The sequence below is a fragment of the Trichogramma pretiosum genome, unplaced genomic scaffold (assembly GCF_000599845.2).
Source record: "Trichogramma pretiosum strain Unisexual culture from Peru unplaced genomic scaffold, Tpre_2.0 scaffold32, whole genome shotgun sequence".
Taxonomy (NCBI): domain Eukaryota; kingdom Metazoa; phylum Arthropoda; class Insecta; order Hymenoptera; family Trichogrammatidae; genus Trichogramma; species Trichogramma pretiosum.
The window spans coordinates 1,588,114-1,615,655 of NW_019641641.1; the positions used below are offsets into that span (position 1 = coordinate 1,588,114).

At 38.6% G+C, this 27,542-nt stretch overlaps 2 protein-coding genes across 3 annotated transcripts in view; one reads left to right on the forward strand and one right to left on the reverse strand.

The window, feature by feature from the left end:
• Positions 1 to 4,194: 4,194 nt before the first annotated feature.
• On the reverse strand, positions 4,195 to 9,553 carry LOC106652478 (venom carboxylesterase-6-like). Its single transcript, XM_014371457.2, has 10 exons — positions 7,716 to 9,553; positions 7,344 to 7,484; positions 6,810 to 6,984; positions 6,109 to 6,308; positions 5,766 to 6,035; positions 5,378 to 5,546; positions 5,130 to 5,308; positions 4,908 to 5,055; positions 4,685 to 4,826; positions 4,195 to 4,607 (listed from the first exon to the last, which is right to left on the reverse strand). Exons 1-10 carry the CDS (start codon positions 7,926 to 7,928, stop codon positions 4,328 to 4,330), a joined length of 1,917 nt encoding a protein of 638 aa, XP_014226943.1. The 5' UTR covers positions 7,929 to 9,553; the 3' UTR covers positions 4,195 to 4,327.
• Positions 9,554 to 18,050: 8,497 nt separating this feature from the next.
• Positions 18,051 to 27,542, forward strand: part of LOC106652595 (polypyrimidine tract-binding protein 1) — a 208,385-nt gene continuing 198,893 nt past the window's right edge. For both annotated transcript variants that reach the window (XM_014371641.2, XM_014371643.2), the window contains exon 1: positions 18,051 to 18,846. The gene's annotated coding sequence lies outside the window, so the exon portion shown is untranslated. The remainder of the gene's footprint in view (positions 18,847 to 27,542) is intronic.

A 27,542-nucleotide genomic window follows, 5' to 3' on the forward strand; every position in this document is an offset into this window, starting at 1 on the left:
ATTGTACATTGAAAAAATATTTAAATGATCACTACCAATTTTCGTTGAAAACACCTGCACTTCTTCTTTAAATTGTTCAAGGAGGTGTAAAAATGAATACTTAAAAATGGTCAGTTTTTGCTGGTTTGTTGTTTATACCCAAAAGTACCGTGGGGAAATCATAAAAATTTGATAAATCAAGTGAAGAGTCTTGGCGAAATAATATCACTTGATTTTTCATAATTTCGAAATTTTTCCATTTTAAAAGAAGTTTTACCCCTATTTTTTAACTTTGCAGGCAGTTGTATTATAATCCAATATACCCATTGGCCCTCATAAAAAACCGAAAAAATCAATTCGAGGTTTGGTCGATTCATAATCCATTAATCAAAATGATTTGATCGTAATTTGAATTTATAATATTTTTATAACTCGTGTAAATGAGTGATTGCAAGCAGCTAGCGTTATTTATCTTACACAATAATGGATAAATTAGTTCAATATTCATCACTAATACACAGAGCTCTAGAAATACAAAATAGCAGTTAAATGACGATTTGGTGTTGCCTCAAACAAATTTACACTGTTCAACATAATCTCACGTGCTCTGCGCCAATTTACATATTCTATTGGATCTATCTAATGCCCGACTTTGTATCAAATTAATAAGTTCACATGGATATTTAATTTATATACAGAGCATGTATCAATGAGTAACTAGCTTCAAATTAACGACCAGCTGATCTTGAAACGAGGATAATCATCTTGAATGCTTCAATACTTAGATAAACCTTTGATAATTAGATCAGTCTCAATGCTACTGACTGTTAAAGGGCTCAGAGGGGGCTTAGTATTCTATCAATTTTTATATTTATATTTTTACATGGTGGTTGTTCGGGGCAACAGCCAAGAGAGATGCATAATTTTTCGTCTAGTTCGTTTTCTCTGCGCCAAGTCTGCACAATGCGGTTCCGATTTGACGCTTTATTCTTAAATGATAGGAAATAATTAATTGAATTTTCTCAACTTATTTATTATTTATCATAGCTTCCTTCATATATATTAACTATTGAGCAATCTTTTCCGTGGTGAAATTTTGCATGAAGTTTATAAGAGCAACGAATAATCGTAAAAAAAGTTTTTCAATGAGATCAGGCGTTATTATACAAAATACTTCAATTTTATATGTTTATACAAAGTTTTAAAAATAAATCTAAAGAACTTTTTCAGAGACTTTGACACTTCATTATTTTAGACATAAAGATTTTTAATATTACTTGAAAAAAACAAATTTTGAGTAAACAATACAATTTAATGTACATCCCTTAGGAAACAAGCTTCCAAACATGACAAAAGTTCATAGTTTGACCAATGTACTTACACGAAACCTTAAACTTGACGCACTTGGAAATAAGCAATTAAAACTAGGAAACTTTAAAGATTAGTACTACAACGTAACTTAATATTCAAATGGCAACTCTTATTATACATAGCTTTCAATTAAGATTCACATAGAAATGAAAATTGTTCATAAGTTTATGTAACTTATTATTTAGAAAATAATTTATGCTTTGATTTCGATCAATCATAATTAAATGAGATAAATATCATTCACCATAAGATGCCTCAGGGTTTCATAGCTTATGAATATAGCGTAAACATATACACCGGTGCATAATTATCTCATCAATGAACATATCTGATGTAATGATTCAATTATGCATGAATTTAGAGTTAAAAATCAATTTAACTTAAAAAGTAATATAGATTGTGAAGACATATTATAGTTGGAGCCATATTTAAAGCTAAGGTAATTTATTCAAAATCTGGTATAATTTGAACCTGCTGTGATCTTCCTTTTCTACTATTTGGTTATTTCCTTTTTATATAAATGATTTACCGCTATTAAATTAAAGAACAGCTGGAAAATGGTGTTTTTAGACATGATCATTTTGTTCAATATTAATATAACATTACATATTAGTAATAACTTAACATCTAATGTATATCACAGTTATATGTAGACTAGGGTGAAATTGTCCATTTTTTATAAAAATATATTATTGGAGTAATAATAAAACACGTTCGAAAATTGCGAATTTCGGACTTTTCTAAACTAGACTTTTCTAATACTTTTAAAGTCAAAAATGAACTTGCTATAATTTATAAAACAGAATATAATCACCACATCCGCTAAAAATTATAACATTATTGTATCCAATTTAAAAGTACATTTTTTCGAATTATTTACCAAAAATATATCAGTATAATATGCACTTGAAAATAACAGTTATATCGCTAGATTCAAATGATTCATAGTGCTACGTTCCACAAAGGATATCCTAATGTGTACTCGACAAGTTTGGTGCAGGCCTCAACTTGTGTACAATAATACAGGATCATCTCTGGGACCAATCAGCTTTGACTATAGAAAATCAGGCAGATACAAAGAGATAGATATACAGACCGAGATATTGACTTTAGTATGGTCACCATCCTCTATATGCATAGCTAGATGGAACAGAATGCACTGGAAGTTGCACTACACCCTAACTTTGCTAATTTTATTACGATCATGTGAGGCAAGGGATATCTATAGCTCTTGAATCGACTTTTAACCTAACTCAATTTTCTCACACATCTACATCGAATTATTTAGCTATTAATATTCAAATGCGAATTTTTTTTCATTCATCATGCATAAATAACTATTTTTCATTTTGAGTCCAGTGACCAAAAATAGAAAGACTCATTCTCAAAACTGATCCCATTACCGATCAAGCTTAAATAATCATCGCCAAAGTTTCACACAGATTTGAATTTGTCGTACCTGCAGGTTGGCTAAAATGTCACTCAGCTTTGCAAATCATTTGACCTATCAATGCTGCTTCGGTAGGAACGCAACATACACACATGTACTTAACATTTCACTCCGATACGTATAGTAAGCAATGCGTCCAAATTCATAAATGCGTGGCTGCACAGGTGAATTTTCGAGAGTCAGACAGGCACGAAAAAATACTCTTTCTCGATCCATATCTATTTTTTGCATTCCAGAGCTGTCGTTCTATCCGTACTTTTGGTTGAGTAAATTCATTCTTCCGTTTCTTTTTCAACATGCACACCGTTGATTATAATATATTTTTTCCCTATAAAGTCGAATTAGGAAGCAAAATACAAAAGTTAAGAGCAAGTTACGTTTTTAACAATTTTTTACTTTATTTATGGTAACTATGCTTTTTTTTTTAAATATTATTTTCACTGGCTGCAGCATTGTCAAAGTTGAATACATACCATTTGAATGTATGTAGAACATTTATAAAAAGGATTATCGAGGCTACAGTTCGGTAAGGTTTAATCTACCAACATGATTCTCAATTTTTTCAGCCATCGTAAACTAGGGATCAATACGAAAATCCCTAGAAATAAAAATCATACAGATATACTCTGACTAAGCTGGTAGATCTACGATGTATCGGGATGAAATGAAACATTGCCAATGCAGAAATCATCTTAAAATACGAAGCCGTTAATGTTACTACTTGTATGGGGACGTTCAAAAGTCGACATGTCTTCTAAGTATCTCGATCGACACAAAAGAGACACTTTTATACTTGTATGACTTCAGTCGATAAATTTCCAAATAAGCTTGGGTCGATCATTATCTATCACGTATAGCGTCTGGGAACAATTATAGTTCGAACGACAAAAATTTATACAAAAAAAATTTTCAAGATAAACTTCTTGCGAAATTTTATTAAAAATATTTCCACATCTGTACATTGGTTGAATGATATAATGAAACAATTAATGAACGTGAAAACTGCTTGGAACTAATCTCCTTTTTACCACATGTCACAGTTTACATCTTTCATCTTCATACTTTTACTTTCAAATGTTTATTCTATTTTAATAATTTTAGAACGAAAATAAACTGCAGGGATAACAGGTTGAAAGCAAAAGAAGAACAACAAACATACATTGCAGTTTTTCGCTCGTAACATGTACACAGTGAAGTATCGAACAAGTACCATATATGCATGTACGCACCCGAAAAGTCGAGTGCGCTTTTATCTGCCATGTTAATTTACCCGTACACAAAGTTCCTTTTTTCATTTTTTTTTCACCCCTGGACATTCCAAATATAGCTTGGATATTTAAAAAACTTTTGACTCATTTTTCACTTCCAAAATATTTATTTATTGAAAAGCAAAATTTGTTATTCAATGTATTAAATTTATTTTTATTTTCATTAATTTTTTAAGAAAAAAACAATTACATCACACGTCACAAAAAAGTGTTCATTATATATTATCATATAATATAGTTAACATTTTCGAATACATCTCTACCTAATACTCAAGAAGAAAAAGTGAATAAAAAAGGTTAGTAATAATGATATTATGGTAAATTGTGAAGTATTTTTAATTGACGAATTTATGAGTCCAACTTTTATTTCACGCACGGGTCTTGAATAGTTGGACATCAATTCAGACCAAAATGACATGCGTTCTGGTAAAAAATTAGATTCCATATTTATGTCTGTTCTGTGATCAGATCCAAGCCTTAAGAAACGATGTGCTTTTTGGAAAGGTTCCCACTCAGTTGTTAATCTGGCGCTTGGTACTCTGATTAAAAATTGATTTATTTATAAATGAAGTAAAGTATTTAGAAAAAAGATATTTAAAATTCGAAAATTACTTACCCAGTTTGTGCAAAACTACTGAATAACTCACACATTATGTTAATCATTGTTATATCTCCCAATGTATTCATCAGTTGCAGTTCTTCAAATTTTTTATTCAAAATGGGAAATAAATAATTTGCATCATCACCATGAGCAACACCTAAAAGAAATTTTTCAATTAAACTTTTTGTCTAAATCTACTTATTCGATACATATGAATATCCGACACATATTTATTTACCGAAATGGAAAGGAATGTCCCATCGAAAAGTATTGCTAAATGTTCCTTCATACGAGAAAACATAAAAATAAGCATTAGACTTCATTTTTGCACTTTGAATTTTCAAAGCTTCGTAAGTTGGCCATGCCATAATACCATCTCCTATCATCTAAATAAAAATAATAAATACAATTTATAAAGTTGCAAGCAAAGTCATGAAAGGTTTACACATTCTCTATTTACCTCGGTTATATTTTCATCAAAAAGTTCAGGATCAAGTTCACCATTAAAATAAAAATTCACTATTTCTCTATTAGAAGCATTAAAATCTTCAATATTATTTTGAAGTTCCAAAACATAAGGCAGTAAAGAGTCAAAATTCTCCAAAAATTCCTCTTTTAATTGACTCATTAAAAATAGATCTTATGAATTAAGCAAACATTAATATATTTTTATAAACATACAAAAAAAATTATAGGTAATGAAGTTACCACTAGTTTTCACGAGACCCTCATCATTTACTAATCCAGATATCCAAGGTATATCTCTGAATTGGCCATGTTTTAAACTGTAATCTGGATGTGTCGTTATAACAGCCCCGTCAGCTTCAGCTTCTAACGTTGGTCCAAAGTAACAAGCTGGATTTCCTCGCCATTCAAACTGTACATATTTACTACAATGCATTATACGACCATTGTAACATGCATTTTTAATATGAAAAATTATAGAAATAATAAGCACATGCATATCATGACTTCAAGCAATCAAAATAAATTTGGATTCATTCGAAAACACCAGAAATGTAACTGAAGCTAATGCATATTAATGTTATGCACTATATGTGACTATAAAATAGGAAAATATTTTATTAAAATTTACCCAATATCCTGCTTGCACTAATTTTTTGTAATCAGCTTTCTTTAGACATTCAAGTACTTTTTGATCTTTAGCATCTTCGGTCAAATAATTGTTTTCTTCGATTAATTCAGTGTCATTGCCACTACCTTCATAATCTTCTAGCTCCTCTCTTTCCAAAATACTCTCAATATCACACAGCAACCGTTTTGCAACTACCATCGATGAATTTCTTATATCTTCTCTAGTGTGAAAAGCCCAGGGGGCAGTGGCCACTCCACTCATGGTGATAATCTGTATTTATCAGAACAACAATAAAATTTTCTCGAACAAACGTCGATTTTTCGGTTTAATTGAAAAGAGCTACCTTATGAAAAAGATTTTCCGTAGCATTGCTCGTGGCCAGCAAATGCACGGACGCAGCACCGGCACTAATGCCCACTAAGGTTACGGATCGTGGATCGCCACCGAAAGCCTCGATGTTATTTTGCACCCAATGGAGAGCCGCAACTTGATCTTTGAGTCCGTAGTTACCGGGTGTGACCGCATTTCCTGTACTGAAGAAACCTGTGCTCACGCAATTGTAATTATAATAGACTTTTTGCAACTGTAAAGAGTTAAATCCGCGATTATTCGATTCTTTCTTTACATCTGGGATGCGGCTTAAGCTAATGAAAATCCATAGTAATTTTTTCCAGCTAAATACAACTCGATAAACATCTAGCATTATTTTTACTCAAAGATTCAAGATTTACAATGATTCAAGCTCGTGAGCGAAAAAAAATTGTCAACGCTGTAGAATTTTTTTATAGCCACCGTCAATTCATAATTCAACGCCTAGTAGACTGTTCTAGTATAAGCTTCAACTTCATATGCAGATACAGTCTTGTTAGCGCGTGGAATTATTACTCATTAAAGTGCCTTTGTGTACAGAGCAGCGCGCGTCGGGGCAGTTGCTTTAACCCGACGCTCGCACATATCGTAAATATGTATACGCTCTCGCAGAGGCTTGTCTTATCAAGCCTTGTTTAATATAGTAAAACTATCAAGTTAAAATCACCCACTCACCAAATACATTAAGCCGGTAATTGAAGGTAACGAGAACGACATCGTGATCCAGCAGATAAGTTGGGGCTAATTTTGACGTGTTACTACTGCCGAAGTTAAAAGAGCCGCCGTGTACATAAACGATTACAGGCAGCCTTTCCGAGCCGCTCGTAGTGGTGTCGTTAACTTCGTAAACCTGTTGGACAAATTTCGAAAATCGCCCCGGCTTAATTGAACGAATTGAAGAAAGTTTCAAGATCAGTTTAAAACTGTTGCGTATAAAAATGAATCGTAAAAGCTCGAGATGAAAATTTCAAACTTGATGAAAATATGATTCCATGTAAAATGAAATAAAAACTACATAGTGTTAAACAATTGACTCTCCAATGACCTTGGCAAACAATCAAGCTTGATGAATGCTATTAAGCATATGGAGTCATATTTCATCGTTCGACGAGGTTAAATTTTTGTTTGCAGTTTGTTAACATGTGACGTCACTCAAAATCGTCAATTTTTTTTATCTATGATATGTATTTTAAATCTTTGCGTACTTACGACTGGGGTAAACACATTGATATACAAACAATCTTCGCTACCTAAAATTTCGGAACTACCGACATTTCCCTGAGCACAAGCCGATTGATCTTCCGTGGCGTTCTTTGTTTCGTTCCATTTTTCTGTCCAGAGTCGCGGGTTCTGCAACGTTAATCATTTTAGTGCAAAAACAAATTACGTTTTTCAAGCCAATTGAAACAATATATCTTTTACTGTCACTATTTTGAAATACAGTCGAACATGCGAAATTTAAAAATACGTCGTTGAAAAGATACTTTCAATGCAAAAGCGGAAAGAAACTTTCAAATATTCAAACTTTGTAGCAGGAGTTTACGCCGAGAAAATAAAATTGAACAACTATGCTGTACATACCTCAAACCTAAGATCCCCAACCGGCGGTTCAGCATAAGGGAGTCCGATGAAACCTGCAATTTCTCTCTGTCTGACCGTCGAAAGCCAGAGTCCTTTAACCCGGCCAAAATTTGTATTCACTTCGGGCGGCTCTTTTACGGCCAGCGATACCAACACTCTCGAAACAAGCACCAAGAGCCCCAAAACTATTAATGATTCAACTCTGCTATTCATGTTTAGTGTGTGGCTTGTAATGATGAATCGACATGCGAACGACGCGATCGTAACCTTTTTTTATTAAAACGTATTTTTAAAGAATCGAGTTTAATATCTGAGTTCCTGGTGCTCACACAAACACTTTTTGAAATATATATTGCATACGTTTATATTATCGATCGATTTTAATATCAATAACGATGGTAATTTGATTATCAATTAATGATTCGCCAATGATTTGGTTTCAAACTGGTCTAGATTTCGGCATTAATTATTAATTTCCGTTAAAATCAATATATGGAGTTTATAATGCACCAGTGGTTATTTGATATTATTTGTGCAATAAATTCAATACTGCCAGTTGCGATAAGACATTACATCTCCGATGAATTTACATCGGTCTTACTTGAATTAACCCTCGGAGTGAGCAAACAAGCACAAGTTAATGAAATTTCAACAACTATTTGTTATGCTTGAGTGCGCGCGCGTGTAATTCGTGCACAATATCGAACGATAAACTGGTTGGAAAAACTTGATCAACATATATCGCACGGAAAACACAATAATTGTTATATAGTGAACGGCGGCAGCGGCAACTGTAGCAACACGGCAGAGAGGACAAAACTGAGCGCTACATTCCGAAAATGAAAAAGTGGCCAGCCACAAATCAAATGGTTTATTCGAGGGTAATGTAGTGGAGGCGTGTTGCACCGCGCGAAATCAAACTGCGGTCGAACGCGTGCACGAACTGCGTTGCCGTGTGTCGCGAGCGAATATGCGGCAATATACACGCACACAAGCACAGCCAGTTGCTGTTCAACTGTCAGGATACGCGTGTGTATGTATGCTATATAGTTACAATAATATACGTCGACAATTGCGACGAGCAATCGCGGAATATAAGCGCCCGCGCGCGCGGTAAACACACGAGCGCAGCACCGAGACCAAGATCCCGCGAGCTCTCGACGTGTGCTCCACTTTAATTATTCCCCGGGCCACGTGACGCCGCGTAAAAACACAGCCTCGATGCCATAAAAATGATGAACTGTCGTCACGGGCGATACACGATGGCAAAAATGAGAGTGAGCGCATTGTGTCAAGATGAAGCCATCGAGCTATGCCATGTCTTATCTAGATATTTGATGTTGACTTATTCAGCTTTTGCCGCAGCTAATAAAAAGTCTAGATTAAAAAGAATTAGCATCTTTACTTTTAGATTATTCGAAAGTGGAGTTTAAATGACACATTTAACCTTATATTACCTTTAAAACACATTTTCTTCGAAGATACAATCGAGAGATGATATTGAAAAAGCTCTGTATCACTTCTAAAAAAATTATGTACGTCTACAAGAAGAGGCTTGAATATAAGAATTTTTTAAAAATCAATATGAAATCGTGTAACATTAAACTATAACATTCAAGCTAAATGTATTCAAGGTGCGAGAAAAAGTATGCGTCATGATTTTGATGAGTAACGCTGAAATTTCCGTCGGAAAATTTTTTCGAAAATGAAACATACTTTGTATTTATAACTTTATGCATTTATCGTATCATCTATTTGATTCGCTTTTAGTGCCTTTGAAGAGAGGTAACCGTCTTTATGTACTTTAACTTAATGCTGATGAAAGATGACGAGGACGAATCGATCTGATATCAATTACTGACGTAATTTATATTCAAATGAGTTTTATTATTGAAATTCATGATATTATAGAAAACCACAAAAAGTTAAATAAAACACGATGAATGTTTAGAATAAAAAAATATATTTAATCTTGAATAAATTAATTCTAAGCTGAGCCCTGAAACCATATACCTGTAAGATAATAATGCATTGATTAATTCTGCAACATCTTAAAGTAAATATAGCCAGAGCATGCTCAATTAAGGAACATGCTTCAGCATCCATTAGTAACTAATCCGTCAATTAATGTCTTGGACCGACCATATTCGCTCATCAATTATGTTTTTTGAGCTGATCTGTCCACTAACTCAAATTTGATTAAACTACCGTTGAATATAGTAAGATGTCTTAGTTATCGTAACTATTTGAAAAATTTGCGAAATTAGATATCAAACGTAATATTTTAACGGGCAATGTATCAGAATGTAATGAACATTTTGCGTAATGGACAATACATAATGTACATTATGTTAAATTAAACGCATGTGCTTAGTCACGCAAGTCGAGCAACAGCAGACCAATCGATCGGTCGCGCGTCGTTCGTTAGCTAATCAACATCGATTCGAGCGTGAGCGAGAGCTTCAGCTTTATAATAAATATAATGCGTTCTTATTGCCTGTATGCATACCACAATATTGGATAATTCAGTTCAATATTCATCGCCCATATTCCGAGCTCTAGCCATACAAATTTAGCAGTTGAATGACGATTCGGCGTCGCGTTGCTCTGCGGCTCCTTTAAATGTGTACATTATGCGCGCCTCAAGCAAATTTACACTGCTAAACATAATCTCGCGTGCTCCGCTCCAATTTACATATTTTATTGCGTGTATCTAATGTCCGACTTGGTATCAAATTCACATGTTCACATGTATATTTCATTTGTATACTAGCTGGGGGGCAGTTTAGCTAATACAATAATGGAAAAACTCGTATAAACTGTCAAACTAATTATTTTAAATTAACAAAACTTGAAGTTTATTATTAAACAGAAATAAAACCATCGAGTTGTTCGATGGTGTACCAATTATTCTTAGCTATTAAGTGAGTTGTGAAAATATTTTTTTATACTTTGAAAAATTATAAATTCAAATGTTTGAATATCGATTAGATCTGCGAGCAATAGTTGACTCGAATCAGTTAGATAAAAAAAAAGTGGAGAATCGTCGGAAAAATTTTTACGAACTAATTGAAACGGCATGTACACGATGTTTAATTACGTGCCGTTGAATTATGCGCGAAATCGATTGAAATATTCAATTAGCTTTACCACTTGCTATTACGTGCAAAACTTACCTGGCGAGCGCCAGTAGTCAAACTCGTTAATGACGTTCGTAAAGTTGATCTTGCCGGTCAAATGCTTGACTGCGTTGAAGCCTCAAAGCCTCTCGTATGCAATATCTTACCTGTAGAAATTTCTCGGGACTTTGTTGAGTCGCCTTTGCACGTCGAATCGACGTCTCTGGAATCGTTTCGCGAGTTCACGCAGCCTCCGAGGATCGATGCGGCATCGGCATGCCCATCAGTCGATAAGTCACGTCGACGACTGCCTCGAGAAATGTTGCGATTTCGCTGCGAATTTCATCCTGCTTGATTGGCGAGTTGTTGAAGATAATTGTAGCCTTGAAGAGAAGTATAAAAATCTTACAAGCATAAAATAAGAAGAGCTGGTGATAATTAAAAGAATAATGTCGTTGGCCGAGCGGTTTAAGGGCCAGTGAAACTAACGATGCCTCGGTCAATTCCAAAACTCCCATCTCGAGTCTGTGATGGGCCATGAAACCAAACGTCACGTCGTTGATGAAATCGTCCAGTTTGTAGATCTTCTAGGGTCCGCCGTTGGTACTCTCGGAAGTATAATCGTCGTAGAGAGTCCGTAGCACAGCCTGATGAGAATAGTAGTCCAAGCACCAGACGTTGTATCTTGAATTACAATATAGTGCCTCTAAAGCTCGCTTTTCGTTTTAAACTAATTCCAATTTCATTTCGTCGCTAATCCGCATTACCCATCTCTGCGCGTTCAAAGCCAACTTTTTTCACCGAGTTTGCACCAAAATGAAAAAAAAAACGAATAAATAAGTGAAAGCACTTAATTTATTTCGAGCTGTAAATGGGTTTATCCAGCTCTTGATTCTCAGTCTAGGTTATTTCTGTTTACGACAATATACATGTAACATTAAGTTTTGGTCGCGCATCCGTCACATTCAAAAGCTCGAATTCGGTAAAATTCTCGACGATAAGCGAGAACACAAGGGATGATATTGTACGTCGCGCAGAATAATAGGTGTAGAGCGAGATTGATAAGGTGGCAATCTAATGTCGTTACACGTATACAAATGTACGTCTGCTACGGCTCATTCAATAGTGATTTCATTCAGCCTGTTATCTCGGAACAAACTTGTACTTACTCGCGCGCGCGCTACATAGGGTTGCTGCGCGGCACAATGACGCGGTTTATACATCGGTTTCTGTTATATTGCTCGGTCATCGCGTACAAAATTGCTGCATCTTTTAAAAATTCACGTTGAGGTGCAAATAAATTACTCAAAATTGTAACTATTATGAATTAAAAATTTGAAAATATTCAAATTAGGAACTTCTGTTTCATTTGCAAAATATTGAGAAATATATAGAAATCTGACAGAAATTTAACTTCTGGGGATTTAGTTTGTCCTTGTGGATTTGATAATGACATCTAGCGGTAAAACTTGTACTATACTTGCATTTCAACGAGAAATGACGATAAACGAAGCTCAAATAGTTTTAGGTTTTACGACGCCATTTTAATTTGTCACTAAAAATGCATAAATACTTGTATTGATTATTATTTATTTATAATTATGAACAGTAAGCGCTGAAGCAACTGATTCGGTCCACTACCCTATCCGCAAACGATTTTTAATTATTAAAAACTCATGTGCGTATATTATCTATCAGAGAATGTGCACAAACATAGATTCACGTGAATATATAAAACTTTGTGGAAAGAAGTTTCACTGCAAAAAACATATCACCGACTGGGAACTAAGCTCAGTCTCGTGCCTTTGGCACACCCACGCACAAACTTTAACCGCCTGCAAAATTAAAGCTACGGGATTCAGTTATATATGCGCGGAGCTTTTCCTATTGTCGTACGTCAAGACCATGAGCTTACGGTTTCCACGCAAACTCGATATATATACGTGCATGCAAGGCACGTGCATACACGTATACGGCCGCAAAACAATGAGACAGCACGTAACGATCGTAGCGCGTTCCCTGCAGTATGATACGGTACTCACGTAGACGACGACGACACATACTTTAAACTCGAACACCCCGTTGACCACTGCATGTCATTTGCAGCTTCGTCGTCTCGCCCTGTATACGTGTGGGTGGCTGTGTGTGTGGTCCAGTCCGAATGTCAGGTTAGCTACGGATGTGGGGCAAGCCCAAAGTCTATCATGAACAGCTGAAGCAACGTTGAATCTAAACTTGCATTTTTCAGCACGGCTCGCTTGTGGTTCTAGTTTATGAATTTCAATTCTGTTACAATATTGTTTAACCGTTTTAAATAATTTTTTCAGGATCTTTGTGTATGAAAAAAAAAACACTTTTGCGCAAGTCATGAACTCTTTAGTCGCCATAGTATTGAAAAAAAGATGTGATTTTCCGTTGAACGCAAGATCAAAGTCGACATCCCCCTTGTCTCTGTATGAAATCTGTCTCCGAAGAAAACATTGATATTGTCGTCTTCGAGAACGTGAGCAGCAGAATATCTCGAGTTAAACCATTGCCAAACTAGCTATGTATACGCGCACACATCACGTCGGTCCGATATTCGTCAAATGGAATTGTTCTGTCGCACACGATACTCGCGCTCCACCGGATAAAATCTTGATATATCATGTATTTGCCACGATGTGAATAGATAGATACGATATATAATTTGAATAAAGTTACTAAACATTTTCAAGTTCAGTTATAATATGTTTTATGTATATCAAGAAAATTAGCAAATAATTTACTTTAGAACAAAGTAGGAGTAAGAAATATGTTTTATAGCGAAGTTATTTCCACGATAAAAGGTTAATTTTAACGAAATAAAAAAGAAAAACTGGAAAACTTCTTTTTAATGATTTTTAAATAAAAAGAGCACTCTTTCTAAAAGTTTTCTTTGAGATAGAGTCATGATGGCTCGGGGGGCAAGGGAAATTCAGCTTCAATTGAACATTTTATCAATTCAGTTGAAAGCTTACAGTTTGAGATTTTCGAAAATCCTGTCCAATTTTTTGACACCCACGCTCCAAGGATTTAAAATACTCAATCAAAGTTTTATTATACGGTTTATACTTTTTTCAAGAGCCTTTCATCATGGAATATATATTAAGGTAAAAAGAAAAGTCATCCCTTCTGATTCAATTTTCAAGCCGTAGGAGGGAAAAACTTTTACTACGTACCCGCAAAAATGCGAAGAAAATAGGTATACCTGCCTAATGGTATATTCATGACTATCGCGAGGCAAAAAATCGATCCTCTCTGCAACAAGTTCGCATACATACATCCGTAAGAGCATATAGAGTAAGTAGCGTCGACATTCCGTGCCGAGCGCACATTACCCTTTCAGTACACAGTGGATAATTTTTTTCCTTTCCTCAAACTCTCCCGTCCCCTCGCCCGTTGCCACCTCTATCCCTCTTTTGCCCCGGCAAAATCCTTTTTCGATAACACGCGCGGCGCCTTTTAATTTTCACGGCTGGTACCGGTCTCTAATTCCCTACTGTAATTCTTCAGGCAGCTCGCGTATCGCGCACCACTGAAATGGAGTAAAATGCAACAACAAAAAAAGAGGACGCAGAAATTACAGATTATATGGGCCTAGAGAGAGTATTTCTATGCCGAGTGCGACTGCGAAAAAATGAAATAGCTCGATGGATGTATGACGAGGAAAGCGACTTCACTATACATTGCTCAAGGTCTTAAAAGACCATCAAGTTGCTCATTTTTACGCTTTGTCCTCGATAAAAAAATGTTTATTTTTTGTGTCATGCCAAAGGCCACTTTTCAAGCTAGGCCCTAAAAAGATTAGTTTCACTCAAACCCATGGGCTTGTAGTAAGTGGAAAGGATAAGAGCTTGTAAGCAAAGTAATGCTTACCCCAAAATTATAATTTACACCGCTTACCATTCTCAACTAACTCCTGCATGTAGCTTTCAAAAATGCACGCATGTATGAGCGTTCACATGCATTCTGTACTCGGTACATTTTTCCCGTCTTTTTTACTTCAGAAACTCAGTTTCTCTCATTTCTTTTTCCACGCCTATTACGATCACATTAATTGTTTTAAAACCGATTTATTCATACTATCATTATCTATTTCTCTGAAATTTTTGTGAGTACTAAATAATAAGTCTATCGTTTTCTATTTACTACCGCAATTTTATCGAAATTCAGTCCTTTCTTCTTTAGAAAGACTGCATTTTCCGGCATATTGACGTAAAATATGTATCACTTTTTCTTTTCACCCGTAGTTTTTCTTATATTTTCGTGAATCTATTGTGTTAGCTCAACACTTTCCACTGCTTTTTGGAGGCCGAAACAAACAGCTAAAACTATAGTGTATATTTTTGGTACTATTCCAGCGAAAAGTGTGTTCGTTTTTATTTTTTAAAAAATAATTGTAACTACAGTGCTGTGTATCCCTACAACGGTAAAAAATAATACAGTAAAAAGTTTTACGGAGATTTGTGAATGGTACCTACGAAACATTTATTAAAGTCCGAATTGAACATTTACAAAAAAATCACTACTTTGCTCTAGGCCAAAAATAATGCGATAGAAACATTGGAAGCTAAACGAGCTTATCCTAACTCTGAAAATTCAGTTTTACGACTTTTTCTAATAGGTTGATGAAATAGGCCGTCCAAATGTGCTTCTATTTTTTTTTCGCTCAACAGCCTTTTATTAAGTCGCCATTAGCATCACGAACTGGTTTTCTTTTAACGCAAGATATCGTTGATTATTACCCTTTTCTCATCAATTCTTTTGACCCATTTGAAGTATAATATCTATTTCGACTTTTCAAAGTTTAATTAACAAACCTTTTAATTGGTTTTCATGTACCGCAAAAATTGATTACTTTATTGACCTTCGTTTATCGATAAACTCCTTTTGTGCTCACAACTGATCAACAGATCATTTCAATATTTCAATGCAGCTGAATTATTTTTTACATTCAAAATTGTAAGATCCATAAATTTTAAATTTTTCTTTGGAGATATTTTACATACTTTACTTATACAGATCGACAAACTAATATAAATACTTGTGAAGGCTGACGCTGAGTAGCAGTATTTTAATTAAAGTTAACTATCACTTGCGTATAAAAAACAAATTTAGACTCCAATACTTCTCGGCCCAGTAAATTTGATCTTTCGACTTTGTATTTGACAATATCCAAGAATAATTTGATTAGAAATCTTATTAAAAGTCTTATTAAGACTCCTACTGCGCCCTAATCTCATTATTGATTAGGAAAAGTTAATATACTGCTGCGTTGGTTTACTAATCATAGTATGAACTGTTAACTATGCTACAGTGCAATTTTAATTTGACATTTTTAATTTGACTTGAGTCAATCTTGTTAAATAAATAGCTCAACAAAAAGCAAGGAATTAGTAGATTTTAATAAGCAAAACCTTTATAAGATACAAAGGGATCAAGAACGGCTACCTACGCATCGATCTTAAACAACGATATTGATTCACTTGGCCTGCAAAGAAATATATTTTAATTAAACTTGCATTGGAAGTGTTTTTTTATTCAAAGGTCTTTATAATATATCAGAGGCTTCAGATATATAATATATTTTAGTTTCATGCTGTGCTTTTAATTTTCGGAAAAGTTTTACAGGTTTGTTCTTTAACCGAAATCGAAATTAAATTCCTTGATCTGGGTGATCAAATTAAATTACATTGGGTATTTTATAAAAAAAATCTAGTCAAACAATTTTTATCAATACTTGCAATACCTACAATTTAGATTCACCAAATATTCAATAAACTGACTTTTGAAATAAGTGGATCATCTCTTTCATTCATTAACATGCTTTGTACATCAATTAAAACGAAGAGTCGATGATCAAGTAATTAAAGTGAGCAAAAAAATATGCGTAAGAATTTCCTGAAATTACAGTAAAATTAAGGTCAGTGATAAAAATTTGTTCGAAAATGTTTACGTTTTCCAATGCAAAACGAAACGAACGGTCGAATAAAAAAAAATTCGTCGACAGTCCCTCAAAGTTGATTCGAACAAAAGTCGAGCCAACGAGATTATGTTTGACGAAGCTCTCAAAGTATAAAATTGGCTTAAGGACTAGTACGTTAATAGACCCCGAAAGCATCTTTTTTTTGCTGCGCATGCCGAATTGTCTTAGGTCTCGGAATCAATAGTCCGAAAAAATTCCCAGCTCTCGCGCTCGGGGGGCGAAGTCTCCGGTATAGCAGCATCGCACACATCTACCCCCGCGCTCGGGCACGCACACGCCCACACACATAGACACAGAGAGTCTATGTTGGGCGCAGGAGCTAGCCTCTGACTTGAATCGAGTCCACATGGGCTATATATAGGCGTATCACGTAGAAGCCACGCGCTTACTACTACGTACGTTGGCTACGTAGCGACCTCGGGGCACACGCGTGTTACGTCGAGAGAGAGAGAGAGAGAGAAGCTGCGATGGTGTGGCGAAACGCGCGCAAGCATCCTGCGACCGGACTACTGCAGACTGTATAACTGCCGAGAGGTCTCGAACACGTGCGCGAAGCTCGCGGGGTTGCGCGCGCAGCCCACGGCACGATCAAATATCCTCTGGCACGAGAGCTTGCAAGAGGCCAGAGTGACTTGCTGACAAAGTCCAGCCGAGACTGCAACCAGTCATACACGGCTGCGGATAAGTTAAACGTTTTTCAGCGCAGTAAATTCCGCGAGCTTTTTTCTCTCTCCCTCGTATGTCCTGCACGTCGGCGCGCGCGAGTGTTTGCGCGGCGTTTCGCACGATCCAACGGACGTTATTCGAGTGCAGCGTATAGGACATAAAGTGGCGAGAATAAAGCACGACGCGTCTCTGCGGCGCAAGAATGAGAAAACTGCTCAACGGATGAGCTTGTGTGTGCCTATATTCCAAAACGCATAAGCGAGGCATACAGTCGACGGCCGAGCCGAGGACTGCTGCTTGGCAAGTGTTTGATGCACGACGTGTGTGCCTATATGCCGCTTCGAACTGCTGCTGCTGCTGCGAATACTTGTAAGAAAAGTAGAGGGAGAAGTCGCTAGCTGCGAGCCAACAACTGCGGCACAGGCAGCAAGAGAGAGGGAGAGCGCTGCTGCCGAGGCGAGAGAGCGAGCGCGCGCGGCGTGCCTTCCATAACCTCTAAAAGCCGCGAGCTTGACAGTCGCCCGAGCGTCCCTCCAGCGATCGGCAGCCGCCTATATATGTTCGCAAAACTTCTCTCTGTCTCTATCCGTCTCTCTTTCTCTCGCTCCGTATCTAGCTACGCAGACTCGCTCGGCACATTTATACGTGGTGTACGTTTGTGTGTGTTTCCTCGGTGTGTGTTGGTATATCATATACGCGTGCGTTTCTGCGCCTCCTTCGCCAGCAGCAGCAGCAAGAGCACCCATATAGCCGAGTTCCTCGCATTCGTATAAACGAATACGTGCGGAATAGAATACATCCTTCGCATCGATCAACGTTTTTTCTATTTTTCCACCTTGTCTCTGTGCTGTGTCGTACGCGTCTTTGTTGCGAAAAATCCTCCAGCGATTAATCAACGATTCTAACGCACTTTTCTTATTTTCCCCCCTTTTTTCTTTTTCCGTTTTTCGTTTTCAACCTTTATTTTGGCCGCCACTCGCGACCGAAGATCCTTGACTCTTTTTTGACTATTGTTCGTTGCTGTTGTTTTCCTCGTCTATCGAGTGTTCAGTGCTACTGCGACCATAAACCAGTTCATACAAAAGTGCAAATTATTTTGGTGTGCTACGTGACAAAACGTATCATTATTGAAAAGTGTCACAATTGAAAAAGAAATTAATAAGTTTGTGGCTTGTGTGCTTTCGAAATCAGTGAGATTAGAGAAGAGAGAAAAATAGAATAATTGTTCTCCGCAATTATTGCTTTGCTTGCCCAACGACATCGTGAAATTTGTGAAAAATTTTACACAACAACTAAGAGAATTTGAAATAAAAACGGCCCTCCAGCCTACCCATAATCGGTATGTATTTCGAACTCATTAACCGTTGCGAACACGTTTTATGCACTTGGTTTTGCAAAACACACATCAACGAGTACAAAACCATTAAATATGGAAAAAAGATCGAGCTCGTATTTTAAGAACGCGAGGGAAAACCGTTTGAAACCCCCGATTGAAATAACGTCGCAAACTACATTAACAAATCCGTGAACGAGGATTGAATAGATTTCGCCTCCAATTTTTCCATTGCCGAAACGAGCGCGTCGCGTCTCGTTTTCGAATTCTAAGTCTCACGCTGCTCTCTCGGTCTCTCTCTCTTTCTCTTTCACTCTCCCCCTCTTTCGAAATTCATCCCCTTGTAGAGCATTCCAAAGGAAAAGAACGTTCGTGGAAAAAAAAGGAGCGCGTCGCACACTCGCTCGCATACGTATATACTGCACAGTCGAAATATACCCATGTCTATAGGCGCGCACTCAAACGCACTCAAACGCACGTATACACACACACAGGGCCGTGCATTCACGTGAACGTATGTATACATTTATATACACGGACGCAAACAATCGCACGTGTGCCCACGCCTTTGCACATGCATTTTCAAAGGGAGAGAGAAAGTATGGGTGTGCAGGTACGGACGCCGCGCATGCATACACACAGAGTCAGACGTACTCGCGGTAACTCTGTATTTCGCGTACGTAACGTCGAGAGGCAGATACTCGCGCGCCATACTATATATACGTACGTGTGTGCGCCTATACATAAATGACGATAAAAGAGGAGTGAGAACGCATACAAGAAGTGACCGGATGGTGCGAGACTGCAGCACGCGAATTTCGAGAGCGCAGGCGCATTCCTCGAAACAGGTGTTCCACCACGATAGTAATTTTGCACGTGTGTGCGTGCGCGCCGACCTGCGTTCATGTATGTACGTGTGTCGTCGTACATGTGCTCGTCGTCGTTGCTCGTCGTGCAGCACACTGCGCATTTACGCACACGCGGACCGATAAAAATGTTTTTCCTAAACGGCAGCTGACCGTGTGTATTCGCCGGGCCGAAATGCGCTTTGTTCTGCCGCAGCCTGCCACAGGGCACGACACACAAACTCACACACCCAATGTATAGTATGTTATTTTGTGTGTTTCGCGTGTGTATGTGCGAGAGACGACGAGGACGACGATGATGTTGCGATCCTGCTGATTTTCGAGGGGAACGGCGCGTTAACTGGGTTTTTACTATGGGGTGATTTCAAAAGTTTTTTTCTCGCTACTCGCTGGCCCAACAACAACGCAATGTAATGGTTTTCCAATGCTTATAGCCTTATAGCCGGACTAAAGAGGAAACAAAAATCGGAGCGTCGATCGTTTTTGCCGCTTTTCATGCTGCTTTTGCGACTACTCCGCTCGATCCGCGCGCGAATACAATGTTCGCGTGTGTGTGTGTATATTCCAAAATAACTCGTGTTGTGTGCTGCTTGCGATAGAAGCGAACGTGACTGAAAAGCGCGACGATCAGTTACGAGCCACGCATGTTAAATTAAAACATTGATCCACGCCAGCTGCTACACGCGGCATTGAAATTCAGTCCGAGAGCTTTTTTCGCAGCACTACGCTATCTATAATCTGCCTGAATGAAATTAATCTTAGAGCAACTTATTTTTACTCTCTTATCGGGAAGTTTTTTTTGTTGTTTCCTTTTGCGTTCGTTTTTTTTCGTTCATGCTTTACGAGTTGACTTTTAGTTCGGGGCAATTGAAACGAATTCTCTCGCTTCTTTTTTCTTTTTTTTTTTTGTAGTGTTTAGGTCAACAGTTGTAAAAGCGTATATATAATGCAGAAAATGTCAAACATGGAAATACTTTCATTGGCGCGAAATCCTCGGCGCGTCTATTTGTTTGTGATGTTGCGCGCAAAAGTTAAAAGCCAAGTTTATATACGGGCGTACGAGCAATTAAAGTTTGAGTTATCTGGGCGAAATTCGCAAATGGCTCTCGCGCGCGCGTTTATGCCCGTTGAGTCATGAAAGCGTGGACGTACGTTGCATCGCTGGATGCGCAGTCTGTGTATTTGTGCGAATGCGTGTGCGGCGCAGTACTAGGCTGCACCGGGAGTGCCGCTGCTGCTGCTGCTCCGCACTTAAACGCGAGACTAGTGGCTTTTACGTGTTCTCGTTACAGCTCCGGGGGCTTCTTGTAATAAGTCCTTTTTGCGCTGCAACCCCAGCAGCCCATGTTCTATGTGTGAGTGACACGGCGGGCGCATGTGTGCGCGAGCCAGAGAGCTAGAGCGCGTTACATGCCTGCAGTAGTGCAGCCTGCCTAGTATTATATAGCATCGCTGCTGCTGCAGCAGCCGAGAAAGCGAATGACGAGCGAGAGAGACATACGCTCGTTTGGCCTGACAATGCGTGGCATAAGAAGCGCACTTTAGAATATTGCACGCGGTCTGCCGCTGCGTGTATACTGCACACACACACTCGGTCGTTGGCTCGTTTGTTGGGTGGCCACCCTTGCCGCGCATTGTTTCTTTACAATGTAGCCCACCGCGTTTTGAGTGCGTAGCCCTCGCTTTTTGTCCCACATTGTTTAAATATTGGGACACTTTTTTCTTCTGCGAGAATCTGAGAAAAGACCTTGATCGAATTATTAAATATTATTGACGCTCCGTGCTTTAATATTTTTTCCACGAGTGCTCATTGTCCTTGAGTCTGGCAATCGTTTCTTCTACTCGAACTTTCGGATTTACTTTTCATATTTCATCGAATTTGAATTACGACAATGCAATAAACCAACAGCTATAATGAAACTTTCGAAATGAAGTTTTCGTTCTTCTCATAAGCAAAAAGTTTTGCGCGGCACCCCCAGAGACGGAAATCGGCACGGAACTCGGCGAAATCTTTAAGTAGACTCAACATATTCAAACCGCTTAATCTCGAAATAATCCATTGTTTATTATAACAGGCGCAAATATATACACATCGTAACAGCCAAATGAGCGCGGCGGTGGCAAGGCAAGGCAAGGTGTTAGCGCGCGAGCTGCAGCAAGTTTCTCGGTTTAAACTTTTCTTGCTTGCACAATAAGGTGCTGTCGGTGTGTATGTTCGCGGTTTTCCAAGTTTATTCCTCACCTCTACACGTATACACGTGCTGATGCGCGCCGAGCGTATTATAATACGTAAAACACAAAACTGTAGTAATGCACTGCTGTTCTTTTCAACTGTGCTAAACTCGAATAAACGCTTGATTGTTACATTCACCGGCACGCGGATTATGACGTCGTTTCGTACAATAATGAGCCGGGAAAAGTGCAATAATTTTTATTTTGCAACGACTGCACGAGCTCAATGACATTTTTTTATCTTCGACTTGTGAATATTATATACCGATTGCTCGCAGGATCAACGTACGGTCCTAATTAGATAAACGCCCGAGAAATTAGAAATAATACTTCTCAATTAGATATAGTCTTGACAATCTGCGCGACCGTTAATGGCACTTGTGAAAGCAGCGAGTTGATATTACGGTCTTTTCCACGAGAGCCACCTCGTTCTTCTACAGCCAAGTTCATATTTTCCAATTCCAACAAATATTCGTTGCTCTCTCTCATATTCTCGCCTTACAATAATTGCAAGTTAGCAAAGATGACACTGGCAGCACTAGCAGCAGCAGCAACGACAGCATCATCAGACGGTTGAAAAGAATGCCTTATTTTCCATTTCCTCGCTGCCATGCCGCGATGGCACTTGAGTCTGAAAGTCTGCAATTGTCGTGCCACGCGCGTATATAATATATATAAAACCTATCCCGGAGATTCTACAAACACACACGCACGCACGCAGCTCGAGGAATAGAGTCGAGACCATTACCCGCGCGCCATCGTCAAGTGGTGTATTTTGCCTTATTAAGAGGTACACGTGCGTGAGGTGCGCGCAAGCTCGCGTGAATTATGTACGTTTGAAAAAATTCCGGAGCTCAAACTTGACGCGCAAAAAAAAAAAAAAAAATAACACGAATCGAGAAATGTGAAAATGATGACTAAGAGTAATAAAAGGTCTGCTGTGTGCTGCATGTGGCCCCTTCCCGTCTTGCATGACGCGCATACTTCATAGTCTCGCTTTGCGCGCTCGTATACACACATGCACGTAAGACATATATAGATGTGTACACGCTGCAGCAAGCCGGTACGTGCAGGTGACGCGTGTTTTTCGCGCTCGCGTCTATATCGTGCGCAGCGTATTATAAAGGCTCGCGCGCGCCAGCACACGAGGCATTACGTTACATAGTAATGATTATAATAATAACGTCGACACAGCTCCGAGCTTCTTCTTATTTGTTTTCTTCGTACGTATAACCTGCGGTATTTGAGCGCGCTACGTACGCTTTTGTAGCATTTTTCTCACACCACTCGTTAAAAAAGCCTTCGACGTTGCTAGCTAGCTAGGCTAGCTTTGGCTTTGGCGCTTTGCCTCGAGCTCGAATTAATCTCGCGGAAAAAAAGATTCGCCGTTTATTATGTGCACTTTTCTTCCGCGCGCGTAAATCTTTCGTCAATGATAATTCTTTATGGTAATTTGTTGAAAATACAATGCAGCTGCGATGATATAGTCCACGGTGAATCGACTCGGCTCGTTTTTATCGCCGGGAGAGCGAGAGAGACGATTCTTCGCTGGAAGAGAGCGGTAATATGCTACATGATCTCATCACTCTTTACGTGCAACACGACTAGGAGCCTCAATGAGCTATCCCACATAAATGAGAATTGATGTAGCCATGTATGAGCAATTTATTGCAATAGTAGACTTTCGCTTCTGACTCGCTTGATATTCTTCGCTTAATAGCAAATTTTATCAAAATAATCCTTTTATAAAATTCGATTTTCAAATGATTCGGCGAATAAGGTCAGTCAAAGGTATTCACGTGTTCATACACGTAAAAGTGAATAATATTTTATTCTTGCTGCGAAGAGTCCAAAGCCTATAAAATCTCAAGAAATATCAAAGCTCGACTCGGATTCTGCTGGCTCGAAAAGCTTTTCCAAGTCTTTGAAAAAGTCATATATAAGTAGCGGCGTTATGTATTAAATGTTAGCGCTTAAACGTTCAACCGAACGCATTTGATACTATTGCATAGACCATGACCCGAGAGCTAAGAAGACGTGAATCGGTCGTTTCTCGACTGCGCTGCTGCTGCTGCACCGCCAACGCCAGAGAAAGAGAGACGCAAGTGCGATCGTTAGAGTGAATTTTTGCTCGCGCGCCACTGGTAAATTCCTGGCAATCCTGCCGAAGCTCGAGCGTAATTCGAGCCGTGATCCGAGTTGCTTATATGTGAACGACTCTCTAACCTTTGCCATCTCAGGATGTATATGTCTCTACCTTACTACACATAGCAGAGACCGACGCTGATATTCTTCATTATATCGTGAATGCGTTTTCCATCATTCTGGAGCGCTCCATTTTACCCCGTTCTCTGTCCAATATTGAATTCTTTTCCGGTCGTTAACTTTACTCCACTTTTTCTTCCTTTTCTTCCTCTTCTTTTTTTTTAAATCTTCTTGAGTTTCATAAAAAAAAGGCAGATGGGCCGATGAATTATTCGATTTCTGGATTTGTGGCAAATACGTGCGTTGAAATTCAAAAGTCCCAGCCGCAGCCTCCTCGTCATATTTTTTTTGTTTCTGAACTATTGATGCTGTGGATGAAATGTTATTTTGGGACTAATACGTGAAAGTAGTTATTAACGATGAATTTAAAATAAAATTTTCAACCAACCAAATCTTTAACTGCTCTATTAATCCGTGCATTCGTTCTCAGGGTTTATTTTCTTTCATTTCAGTTCCGAATTTTTCTTTGATCTGAAATTCATGACAGAAAAGCTTGAAAATTCTATGGTTAAAAAAGAAGGTTATACCTAGCAGATTATTCTGCAAAAATCGAAAATCAAATTCGTTCTCTCCACTCTCAGCCTCGTACACAGTACGCAAAATATTCTCCATCTCTCTCGAACGTTAACAAAGCCTCATTCATCGAATGTTTAATATAGGTCTTCCATTCGTGCTCTACACACATATATCTGTGTGTGTGTAGCCCAGGAAAAAAGATGAAATTAGCTCTATCGAAATCCCCCCTGAAACCGGTTTATGTATTCTTTTACGTAGCAGCAGCAGCAGCAGCGCCGAAATTTCGAAGTCACGTTTATCCGCGAGGTTCATCCTGCTGGCAGCGAGCAGTTTGCATTTATGAGTTTGCACAGGCATTGCCTGCTTCTTTTTTCATTTATTTTTTACTTTCGTTTTCAACTTGCTTTAAAAAATTCGTGTTCTCGGCGCTTCTCGAAGCTCGAAAATAAATCCATCGAAATATACTACAATGCGGCTTTTTGTCCTCGTTTGTATAATTAGAGGTTTTTCCAATGGTCGAAAATTTAATTATTCCTCTTGACTCGAATCGTAAGGACGAGTGTTCATCGCTTAGAACATAATTAAGATGATAGTTAAAATTATAATAAAAAGCAGCTGCTGAAGATGCCCCATTGTTACCTTTTTGTTTAGTTAAAAAAAATGACATTGAAATTTAGCCAATATCATTCAAAATCGTCCTTGAAATTATTCGTCACCGGTGAGTTGCACACACGTTGTTGAAAAATTTGAATATTTACTTGTTAATTGTCACATCTCGCGACGAGTTTCTATAACGAGCATAAAAAAGTAACTGACAGACTGTGTCGCTCAGTGACCTCAGCCGCCGAGACAATTGCTTTTTAACCATGCTTATAATGTGACATGAAGCTAAAATGAAAACAGCAAACTTTAAATTTTTTCGAAAAAAAAAAAGAACTAAATGTCGAGATGTTTTGGCTTCGAGATATCAGGTAGAACACGATCGTCATCTTTAAAAATTGTTTTCCACTTCGATCAGCATATTAAAAAGAAAAAATATTGAGACACCGGAGGAGCCACTTAAAAAGCAGAACCATTACAAGAATTTTCGTCGCAAAATTCGAAGCTTATAGCCACATGTTTAGCTCGCTCAATCATTGTGTGCGCTGTATACTAAATTGAGAAATTCGCTAAGCGCGCGCAGATGAACCACAGGCACGACTCCGAAATGGAACGTGCGCCGCTGCCCGCCTGCCTCCGATCACTGCCTGTACCGTGTGTGTGTGTGTGTTGTAGCATGGGCTCGGGAGAACCTTTTTACGTTATATAATACGGGTCTATATAACATTGCGAGCGTGCCAACTGACTAGCGGCGCGTACAAATAAACGCTTACGTACAATGGACAATTAATTTCAATAGAAATTCGGGGCTACGTAAACGCCCGGCTTTCCACGTGTTTCGTACACATTCGAATGAATAAATACACACTTGCAGCTTATATACATGGCACTTGGAAAAAATCGTTATTTTCTTTTCATCGTTTATAATTGAAAATTAGCGACATGAAAAGGATAGTTGTTAAAAATTGATAGCTGCAATTTGGCAATATATGAGTCGCTGTTAAAGGCAGCACAATGTCACGTATATAAGAACTGCAGTAAAATTTCGAGACGCGCCGCCACGGCAACATCGTTTTCCGGGGTCGTATATAAGTTACATTCTTTTTCTCAAACGAGAGGGAAACAAAGAGCAAGCACTTTCCGCAGGAAATCCATAATTGGCCATTCATCGTTGGCTGCTGCCGCTTCCACTGCACGCTGCACATATAACATACACAGCAGCAGCAGCAGTAGCACCGTGTACAGACACAGAGGCTTTTCTGCCGTGCCGTTGTTACACTCTGTGCTCTGAGGGAGAGAGAAAGAGAGAGAGAGAGTGCAAACTTCGCTCGCTCGACAAAAGGAGGGCAGCTAAAAGTCAAGACTACACACACATGCGCATGCAAACACACACGTATAGCAGCAGAAAGCTTGGCTCGGTGATGAAGTTTGCGTCAATGAAGAAGAAGAAGAAGAAGAAGAAAAAAGGCATGAACTTGTGAAACTGTACGTAGGAATTGCAGCGAGGCGAGCTTATTTTAGGTAGCGACTTGCGAAGCGGCCACTCGGGCAGATATCGAGCGCAGAAACGTGGCGTGTTACACACAGGCTGGTACAGTGTCGCGAAACAACCCCCTTGCAGCACGTGTACTAGCTGCTACTACTACTTTTGTGTATACTGCTAGGGCTGAGTCGCGTACCAATACCGAGTCTCCGTTACAGCAGCATAGTTGTGCACTGTACAGGCCGCAAGCAGTATACGTACATGCTACGACGATGACTGCAGCGACTACTTGTGCATAGTACTATACTATACTCTACTATCCCCCTTGCGCCGAGTCGCGCGGACCACGTGGTTGCCTTAAAAACTCGCTGTAGTTATGTACGAGTATACCCTCTTAGCGCTGGTCTCTCTCGCTCGCTCGCTCCACACTCGAAAGTTCTCAGCAGCAGCTGCTGCTCCTCCACTGCAACTCTTTCTTCCTTTATGCCGCGCTCAAGTAGTCAGCCCCCGAGCACAATGGTCCTTGGCTTATACACGTATACGAGGCTACTATACACGTATATCGTACGTATACGTGCGGCATAGGCTCGCTCGTGTTTCGACCAAATCGCTCGACGTCGTAGTAAGAGCCAGCTCCGAAATCTCTCGCAGCCCGACGTTTACTCATACCTACATGGTGCGATACAAGAGTAAAAAAATGTACTGCGTGTATCGGGCCCTTAAATAGACGCTGCTTCATA

What these genes read in the sequence shown, in the direction of transcription:
- LOC106652478 (XM_014371457.2), bottom strand. Translation starts at nt 7,928, where the DNA reads ATGAATAGCAGAGTTGAATCATTAATAGTTTTGGGGCTCTTGGTGCTT. An exon ending in CGGAAAATCTTTTTCATAAG is followed by an intron (nt 6,036 to 6,108) that starts GTAGCTCTTTTC and finishes TGATAAATACAG; the next exon opens with ATTATCACCATGAGTGGAGT. An exon ending in TAGTGCAAGCAGGATATTGG is followed by an intron (nt 5,547 to 5,765) that starts GTAAATTTTAAT and finishes AAATATGTACAG; the next exon opens with TTTGAATGGCGAGGAAATCC.